The sequence below is a fragment of the Melanostigma gelatinosum genome (genome assembly GCF_949748355.1).
Source record: "Melanostigma gelatinosum genome assembly, chromosome: 23".
Classification (NCBI taxonomy): Eukaryota; Metazoa; Chordata; class Actinopteri; order Perciformes; family Zoarcidae; genus Melanostigma; species Melanostigma gelatinosum.
The window spans coordinates 9,612,520-9,622,810 of NC_136656.1; the positions used below are offsets into that span (position 1 = coordinate 9,612,520).

Sequence of the window (10,291 nt, forward strand, 5' to 3'; positions counted from 1 at the left end):
GAGAATACTTCATGGTATGTTCTATGTTGTAAGGGTCAGATATTACACATTACAACTTTAAATACTGATAATTAAGGCAGACAATGTTGACATAAGCACCCCTATCTCAAATATGCGATGTTGTAGGCATTAGCAGGACATGTGTTGTACCTCATATCGCACTGTGGAAAAACACGAGCACAACCCATGGTGTTGCCCACTACATCGTCACACAGAGTTTGTCTCAGGCTTTAGGGTGAGAAGTGGCTTACTTGGAACTGAGGCATCGTCTGAGGGAGTACGAGGCGCCTCCTGCACAGGTCCGGGAGCATTCACTCCATGAGCCCCAGGCGTCCCACAGAGTGTCTCTGTCCTCTTCTGAACGGGCCGTCCGCGAGCTCTACACACCAGGAAAGGAGACATGACTTGAGCAGAAGCGAAGGAGGAAGTGAAGAGTTTGTGCACACGAGTGATCTGTCACGGACATCCTTGTGCAGTTCCCAGTCCATCCATTCAAACCAATGCTACGTTGTCTTTATGTTAAATCGTTCGTCTTAATATCTGCCGAGACCCAACCGAACAGTACAACATCATAAAACGGAGTTATGCTCTCCTCGTCTCCCTTTTGCCATGGGATGCATAATCCCCAGTCCTATGACTTGCGGCCTCCTTTGTTCAAACAGATTGTCTTGCAGAGAGCACACAAATAAAAGCCAAAACTGCTCGTTGAGAAGCTGAACTAAATTTCAGGAGCAGCGGAAAACGAAACACAAGTGCATGTGACAGGATGAGAAGACCTGCAAGGGGAAGTAATCAAAAGCTCTTTTCACCTTTTGCATATCTCAAGTGTCTGAGTCATCCTTTATATGATGAACTGTTAGTCCTCTCCTAAACTTCGTGCTTCGCGTGTGTGCGTCTCCCTCTGTTAAATGTAGAGTGACAGCCAACAAGTAAAGTCCTCCCCACCCCCTCTATATTACACTCTTTTAACTCCTCTTTGCCCTACAAGGCCTTTCGTATTTTCAGATTAGATTTGACTGGGCTGACTCACCTACAAGGGGTTTATTTGTAAGGCTGGCACTGGCATCTGATGTGGATCATCTACTGCTCCACATGAGTTATGTTTCTTTGTCTTGGCTTTACTCAGCAGCATAGATCTCAGCAGCCTGTAGCTCTTCTCAATGCCCTTTGCAGGTCTGACTGAATGAAGTCCGAGAGCTACGTTATAGGCTCAGATTGTATGAAAGAGGAAAATAGATTGCTTTTTCTGTCTAGAACAGGGGCAGCTTAGCAAAAACAACCGGTTCTATACCTGTTGAATGGATGAAAACCTGGAAAATGAGAAGACGAAAAAAAGACTTGGAACCGACGCTGGGACAAATCATCCACCTCCTATGGCAGCAAGAATTTGGTTTGAAAGACTAGAACATTCAATGAAAATAATATGCCACTCAACAGAGGCTTTGATGGCATTGAAAAGGAATAGATGGATGTGAGAACAAATTATAATTTTTTCCACAGTAACCTGAAAACGTAGGCTTTTGTGCGCTTTAGACAGCCTCCCGCCACGGGATCTTTACGCCACCACGATGGCCGTTTAAGCTGGCACATCCCGCAGAGCTTTTGACTTAAAAATCCCAAATCCCGTAGATTAGGAATGAAATGTGAGGGACAACAAGCCCACTTACCCCGAACGCCCTGAATAAGGCCGGGACTATGCGACCTTTATGTGTAACACCTGCTCTTTATGCCCACTGAGCTGACAAAGGGTTTACAGTGAATGTCCCAGCTTGCACTTGAGATACACAGACTTGAGATTCAAGAGGAAAAACTCAGGATACGCCAAGTTATTTTGACCTCTTTGGCCCCTTTTCCCCAACAGCATGGCATTGTGCCTCGTGTACAAACATGAATGGATCTTGCAGAGGAAAGTAGATACAAGGTAATAATACTGCCTTGATTATTTTCTTTGGGTCGCCGTACGCAGGGTGGTGGGTTTACATTTTTAAAAGTGCGTGGGGACTGATATAAATGGCTGTCAGTGCCGATGACGCCTGAGGAACAGCAGAGGGGAACGGCAAGACCTAAACACGCAAGCAACGGAGCATGCGGCCAAACATATCGCCGGTGGCACTACTTTCTGCACGGGCCAACGATTCCAATGTTTGGATCCACAGTAAATAAACACAGGCTGTGCCCTGGCCAGCCGGTTAGCACACCACCTCAATCCTCCTTTGAAAAGCAATCAGTGAATTTTACACTCAATTACGGCTCGGAGCTGTGTGTTGCGAAGCCAAGAGAGCCGGAGGCATAGCGAGGCTGGTGAAGAAAGAGGAGGGGAGGTGGATGAAGGGACGGAGGAATGGAGATGAGGAGGTTGTTTGGCTGACTGTGCTGCTATTGTTCTCAATGAAGGCGGAGGAACACGGGGCTCCGCAAGTCGGACGGCCGCCCTGCTGGGATTTGGATCCAACAATCAAAAGGCTCGAATATCTACTTGGAGCTTTCCGAGGCGTCCATCGCTGCACGTCCCACCTCTCCTGCTCTGATCCCTCCAGGGTTTTATTTGCACCGTTAACGGCACCAATTTACACAACAAAGCATTGAGACACATTTTTTATCTCCGGCTCTCTCTACTGTTTGCATAAACGGAGCAAAACATATGACCACTTAATGTTTTCACATCTAGTGGAGGAGAGGAAAGTAGCTGATAAAAGACTCGTGATCTCCACATTGTGTTATTCTGATGGACAGATTCTATTTTAGTCACCTGTCAGCAGCTGAGACTTAGGGCATTTTCCCTTGAAGATGGAAAACTCCTCGACAGGGGAAAGAAACCAGACTCTGGTTCCTTTTTTTTTTGCAGACTGTGTCAATAACCATACGATGGCCTTTTCAGTCGGCAAGACATACGATATTTGCACATCTGCTGAATCCCTTGTCGTCTGATCCACGCTGCACGGCACTGTACTCGCCGCCATGCCGCAAGGAAAGCAGTCACTGTAATGTAACAGAGGAGGACTAACCTCAGACGAAACAGCTTGCATGACGAGTCAACTGTTGTGCCTTAGATCACACACACACAGAGGAGGCCTTTTTAGCAGCAGGAGCAAATAAGACACGTCAGGGCACACTAACTGGCTTGTTAAAAGACACTGCCGAAAGGACTCCAGGATCTGGAGAGTACCGCAGATGCCACAAAATACATGCATACACACAGCAATCTATGAGAGCACATGCTTTCTGAATGATTTACTTGATGTGGCAAGTTTTAAGGCTTAAAAGACAAAAAAATTAATATCACAGAACAAGTAGATTTTTTTTCCAAGATGAACATTTCGGGGGAAAAAAGCAAACATTACAGTACCAGGATAAGAAGAGCTGTCACCAGTAGCTTGCAAGATAAAAAATCTTGCTCCATGCCTTTTCAAAGTGTGTGAGTCACACACTCCAGTTCTGAGCGTGTGTTTGTTTGTATGTAAAAGTGTGTGATGCCCTGTGTCCTGTCTGTCTGCCTGCCGTCTCCTCTCTGACTCGCTCCTGTTCTTCCTCAGGAATAAGGGGAGGGAAGGAGGACTTGGAGTGTGCGTCTGTGTTTTTGTGCGGGTGAATGTGGGGGGAGTAATGGGGGGGGGGGGATCCGAGACCCTGCGAGTCCTTCAGGTCTGGCACACTATTCAATCAATAAATAGGCCTCAGTCAAGCGTGCTAGTTCAAATAAGGAGCTGGGCCAGCTGCAACTTCACAACTTCACACGTTTGCATGTGTGTGTGTGTGTGTGTGTGTGTGTGTGTGTGTGTGTGTGTGTGTGTGTGTGTGTGTGTGTATGTGTGTGTGTGTGTGTGTGCGTGCGTGCGTGCGTGTGTGATTGTGTGTCAGATTTGGAATAATGGCAGACAGACAACAATTGTAAACCAATTTTCTTCCCCCTTTGATTCTTTCCATTTCTTCGTCTAATTACTCAAATTTCTGCCTCTTATATGTATCCCCCTCTGTTTCCCCTCCCTGCTTGCCTCTCTCTCATTTTATTGCGCTCATGCCGCTGTTTCTCATTTCTTTTTAGCTCTGGAAGGCATTGCTCAGTCTTCTGCCAGCGATGTGTTTTGGAAATGTCAAAAAATCTCAGTCATACGGCGCAAGCTAATCTGCTAGCACGTTTTACATGTGGGTTTGACAATGTCGGTTTATGATTATCTTTAGACAAAACAAACCCAAAATGTACACGGATATGCTGACTCCAAACACAAATAGACACGTTTAGGAGCACGTCCGCCTCCTGACTGTGTTTTGTTTTACAAGGACTTGCATGCGAGATCCCCGTGTAAATCCGATGACATAGTCTGGTCACTGAAGCTATCGGCGTAGACTTCTCAGCCACGGTGACTTTTTTTCTATTTCTTTATGAGCCAAAGGTCGACTTCAATAGAGCCTTTCATAACATCTGGCAGTTAAAGCCAGTGAACATTTGCACTGTGGAGGTGGGGAACAAGCCAGGTGTCCCCTGGAGGGACAATACCTCTGGTTATAGAGGGAAAAACAACCAGCAAGATGGACAGCTCTTGGCGCAGAGGGAATATACTACACGCTGAGCAACTTTCAAGATTTAACTTTCCAAATGGCAAGGCGCAAAAACAAAAAAAAGGCTGAAAGAGAAAGTTAAAAAACATATAGAGCAGTCAACGTCGGTGCCAACCCTACGGTGCCCCCTTGATGTGACTCACAAGGTAGCAGGCTATCATTCAGGAATTCAAATCCTGACATTCCAACGACAATAAAAACCCTGTGCGCTTCAAATCAAGACTTCAAATGCACCTCCCAATCAAACACCAAATCAAAAACCACATAATTGGTATCAATTAAGGCCGCGAGGAATGTGCAGCACTCTAGAGCAAATAGTCCGCAAACCCCAATCACAACATCGGAGCGGATGTCTCGACACTTTACCAGTATACACACACACACACACACTTTTTTTTTCATACTCGAGTTATACACAGCAAACCAGTCTTGAAGTCTTAACTTTCTACTAACAGTATGGGACTTGGCTTGTTTGACTTGGTAGTGGGGGATGTCTGTACTTTCTGTGAATTGGGGAATTATCCACATGCACACACACACACACACTCAGCTATCCACTTAACACCGGTGTATTTTGTGATGCCAGCAGGGAGGGAAGCGGACGTGCACGTTTTCATAGGGTCCACACAGAAATCATATCTCCTTGCACCCTTAATCCATAACCTTCTGATATTTGCTTTCAGAAGAAATCCTTCTCAGATTTGCAAACGTATGACTCCAGAAAATAAACCGTGGCACCGATGATGTGCCCAGATTTGAAAACCAAACACCAGAAGAGGAAATTAACATGTTTGACTGACACTCACTTGGAGCCAGTTCCCTACCACAACATTGCTGGAGGTGTCTCCTCACAGTTCAAACAATAATCAATGAAGACGATGAGGTGAGAAAAAAAAAACGATAGAGTGCATTGTTATTTTACACAAGGGCATGGCTCGGGTATTAGGTTGCATGAGGGAAGCGTGCAAGTGGTTCAGAAGATCTGATTGTCCACAGACAGACGCTCTCACACCCTATTTTTGTAGATGTTGCCATCGTTTCTATCGGTTACGATAACATTGTACTCCCTTAAGTAATCGCTGCAATCTGGGAACACGGCAAAATCACTTCAACAAAGTCCTACAGGGCAAGAAAGAGGAGCTACCAAAATAACAATCCCTCACTGCATAGGAGACTCTCTAGTAGGGCTGGGTATCGTTTGGGTTTTTTCCGATACCGGTGCTAAAACGATACTTTTAAAAACGATATTTTACCAGTTGGTGGCGGGAATGCGCCAATTCGTCGTTTGCCAACCGCCAGTACACCTCAAAGAAGAAGAAGCTTTTGCGTGCCGGTGTTGTTGTGCTTATGAGTGGCAGCGCTAAGTACCCCGTTGTAATAATACTATGAGTGAGGAGCGGAGGACCGAGTCCTGCTGCCAGGACGGAGTCATCAGAGTAGTGTAAAAAAAGTATTTCAATCGGCTCAGGCACCGCGTTGCGTTTCGGTCCGGTAGATACCGGACGTATAGGAACCGGTGTTACGTGCCTACTGGTTTCTCGGAACGTTCCGAACGTTCCGAACGCCGGGAATGTTCGGAATGTTCGGAATGCCAGGAACGCCGGGAACGTTCGGCCCCAGCTGTTTTTTGTTATTGTTCCGGGTTCAAAACGTTCGCCGTTCCGAACGTTCGCCGTTCCGAACGTTCGCCGTTCCGAACGTTCGACGTTCGGTGTCCTCAGGTTAGCATAGCATAGAGAAATAGGGGCTGAATCTTTATTATTATTAAATGGTGAAATTATAAAATAGCTATAACTTTGTGATTCTGTTTCATCCAGCAGAGAAGGCTTAGCTGGCCCTGACGGCCCACCACTGAACTGCAGTAATGAATGATCTGAATACCAAACTGCAAGGCAAGGGCCTCTTTGCACATGACATGCAGCCTGGTGAAGGCTTTCATGACAAAGTTGCAGTTTCTTTCAAGCCAGATGCAGGTAACACTCTCACCCATCTGCAAACCCTGAAAGAAGCCACACCATCAGTTGAACATCTCCACAAGTACTCATCCATGTTAGGGGCACTGCATGGTGAGTTTTCAAGGCCATTTCAAGACTTCAAAACAGTTGAGAGTGAAACATGATTTCTTCTCCCTTCACGTGCAGTGGGGATAATGCTCCCAGTGATGTTCAGCTCCAACTCATTGACCTGCAGTCTGATGCAGTACTGGCAGAGCACTTTAAGTCAGTGTCACTGCTGCAGTTTTATTCTTCTCTCAAAGAAGAGAACTTTAAACACATGAGGAGGCATGCTCAGAAGCTGTTGGTTCTCTTTGGATCTACCTACATCTGTGAACAAACATTCTCTGTGATGAAGTTGAACAAATCCAGATCCTCTCTCACTGACATCACCTGTCAGCTGTCCTTCACATCTCACCTCACACATTCAGCCTGACTTCAGTGCACTTGTTCAAAGACTAGATTTCTCGCACTGAACTGAAAAACAGAAAGGTCATTTGTACAGTAATAGTTATAGTAATACAAGGACTAAATTTGCAAAAACATGATCCCTGTCAGTGTTCGACTATTATATATGAATACTACAAATGTATATTTGTTTGGATCATTATTCCTGCTGCAGATGTTTTAGGTGGAGCTCATTTTAACTCCTTTATACTCTGTTGTTCAGTTTGGGTAGTTAGGAAAGGTTTGAAAAATTATAATGTGCAAAGTAACGAAAGCTGTTTGACAAATGTAGTGGAGTAAAAAGTACAATATTTCCCTCTGAGATGTAGTGGAGTAGAAGTACAAAGTTAAATAAAATACAAATACTCAAGTAAAGTACCTTGAATTTGTACATAAGTACAGTACTTAAGCAAATATACTTGGTTACATTCCACCACTGATCATAACATTTACTCTTACCACTCGCAGCTTATAAAAACCATACAACATACTGCTTTTATTAAAGAGGTGCAATAGTATTGAGCAGGATTGAGTTCAGTCTATTGGTCCGGCCCTCCACAACAGTCCCTGTTTCTCATGTGGCCCCTTGGGAAAAATAATTGCCCACCCCTGCCCTAGACCAAAACGTTCCCTGGGCAGTAACGAGGTATGAGCTAATGGATAAATACTTGAATGACTGATGCATCTCTCAGAGTAAGTGGGGGACCGCGTAGCGCGACCGTCTTTGGGTTTATTATTATTTTGCTCGCCAGAGTTCGAATCCAGGTTGTTGAGATCTTTCCATAAATGTATGTTATTCTATGTATTTCTTCATACGTGGCTGTGATGTCGTGCTCACTTCTATAATCATAATCCCTGCAATTGATATGAGATGTGTCTTTTAGATCTCCAGCAATATGTTTGTGAATGGGTGACGAATCAGGCGACAGAGGCAGAAAACCGCTGCAGCTGTTAAGCGAACACAACACACGCACGGAAGGGAAACCAGTAGGTTCAGAAACCAGTAGGCACGTAACACCGGTGCCATATTGGCACCGCTTTTCGGTACCCAACCCTACTCTCTAGTGGGGGCTACAACCTGCAAGGGTTAGGGTCACATATAGGGGTAGCTGAGGTAGCACTACTGCTAGTGAGCTAACCTGCTAGCATGTTTTTTGCCAGTTGACCACTTTTGGCTGTTGCCTTCATGTTGTTTTACAGGATGTTACTGTTTTTTTATAATAAAATTATGTTTATTGTGTTTACTGCATTGAGTGTCCTTTTCATTATGGTATTTCCTCAGCAGGCACTGAACAGAGCTAGTGAAAGTCTTGTGTGATAATACACCTGTAATACATAAATTGTAATGTATTTATTGAAAAATATGGTGAAGGTTACATTTGCTTTGATCACATTTGCACTATTATCTCCATTTCATTGTCATTGATGTTGTATTTTATGTTCATACATATACTTTTGTTTATATTTGTGTGTAGTAGTTTAATGTTTATGCTTACCTTTGTTCTACTTTGTTGTTCTGCTTTTTGGTTGATTTGTCTATTACTGTGTATGTGCGTTGAGAGCAACGGATCGACCAAAGTCAAATTCCTTGTATGTATACTCATACATGGCCAATAAAGCCGATTCTGATTTCTATCACAGCGATAAGTTACTGGAACTGTAAAACCTTCATATTTGATTGGCTGCTCATGTTTCTTGCCCCATCTGACTTATTTTTCAGTGATGTCGCCATCTTACCAACATTGCTTACTCCCAGTGGGGTAAAAATACACTAGAAAAGGTCTCTCGTGCAAAATAACATCATTGTAAACAGGCAATGTTTTTTAGGTCTCGTAAAAGGTCACCAAGTAGGCTTTCCAAGCAGCAGAAGTTTAACGGATCATTTCCTCTCCTCCTATGTGGAGGAATGAAGGGTCAAATTAAAAGATTGCCGTATTACGAGGTTATGACCCGAGTTAACAGGCCCAGAGTTCTCAGAAAGAGAGACAAATGAAGCTAAAGTTACCAGGGACCCACATTAAGTTACACTCAAGAGCCCAGACCCTCGACTCCCACGAGGAGACTTAAATGGTTCGGTCGGTATAAATGGTACAGCCTCCCACCAACGGCGTATGTGCTCCAGGCATGATTTACATCAAAGCCATTGTTTAAAAAGCTTTCTGGGCCGCAGTATAAAATGTTTTACCAGGACAGTGATTTTACGACCTGCAGCTGAAAATCAACCACACTTTCCCGTCCCCCGAAAACCAGAGGATTTAAATAAAGATGTAATTCCCTGACAATCAGCTAAATCCAGATGGGAGGTCAGCTGCAAAAAGCAACTCAAAGTAAGCAGCAGTAGTGCTTTCAAATACTCCCTAAATATTTTCTTTATTTCTCTTTGTCTTTAATGATTAGCATTAAGTGTTTCTTCCTTTTTTTGGACTACTTGATCGTGATTATTTACGATTGTTTAATACTTGATATGGAGCTCTGGTCAAAAGAAATGCTGGGTCGACAAGTTATATGAGCAATATTTGGTTTCAGTATTTGGTGGTAATCTGAAGATGACAGATTTACAGAGACATAAACACATCTTCTGAGGATACTGTGTCATGGCCGAGGTGGTAGGAAGAACAGTGCTGCAAGCAAGGCCATTTTAGGGATAAATGATGTGCTCAAGGGAACGACATACGCAAACTTGGCCTTTAAACGGACCAATCTCTGCTGGGACGCAGTCCAGGAGATCTGTAACTCCCCGGCAGCTCTGTAGAGGAAGACATTTGTTCTGCCTGGATATTGGTCCCAGAACCTTTTAAAGCATGAATGAAAACAAGTTGATTTGTTTCTCACAATAGCAGCTGCAGAGTAAGGATCTCGTCAGCTTGCATAGGCCTGGAAAAACAGGTGACGTTGTTTTGGATGGCTCCCAGATGGTAGTTACAACATTTCAAATGGGGGAATGTACAGTATCTTACATCTGCTATTCAAACAGAACAAAGAATATACAGCAATGTTAACAACAGCTGCAGTACATTGTAAATCAATGAAATTGTTTTATGTGTGTAAATAGGCTGTACAGTAATAGCATGTTGGTACTTTTTAGCTAAATACTCACAACAGCATGCTAACATGTACACCGCTACAACGCTAACATGCTTATGCTTGCCATGTTCACCATCTTATTCTAGCGTGTTAGCATGCTAACGTTTGCTAATTAGCACTGAACGCAAAGTACAGCTGAGGTTAAGGGGCATGTCATTCGTTTTGCAGACTTTAAATCATAAACCAAAATGAAATTTTGACATGAAAAG

General features: G+C 43.9%; 1 protein-coding gene across 2 annotated transcripts in view; it reads right to left on the minus strand.

The window, feature by feature from the left end:
• adamtsl3 (ADAMTS-like 3) overlaps positions 1-3,488 on the minus strand; it is a 28,141-nt gene extending 24,653 nt beyond the window's left edge. For both annotated transcript variants that reach the window (XM_079295304.1, XM_079295303.1), the window contains exons 1-2: positions 3,347-3,488; positions 252-379 (exon numbers count right to left, since the gene is read on the minus strand). In XM_079295304.1, coding sequence (XP_079151430.1) covers positions 252-379; positions 3,347-3,400 — 182 coding nt within the window. In that variant the 5' untranslated portion in view covers positions 3,401-3,488. The remainder of the gene's footprint in view (positions 1-251; positions 380-3,346) is intronic.
• Between the last annotated feature and the right edge of the window lie 6,803 nt (positions 3,489-10,291).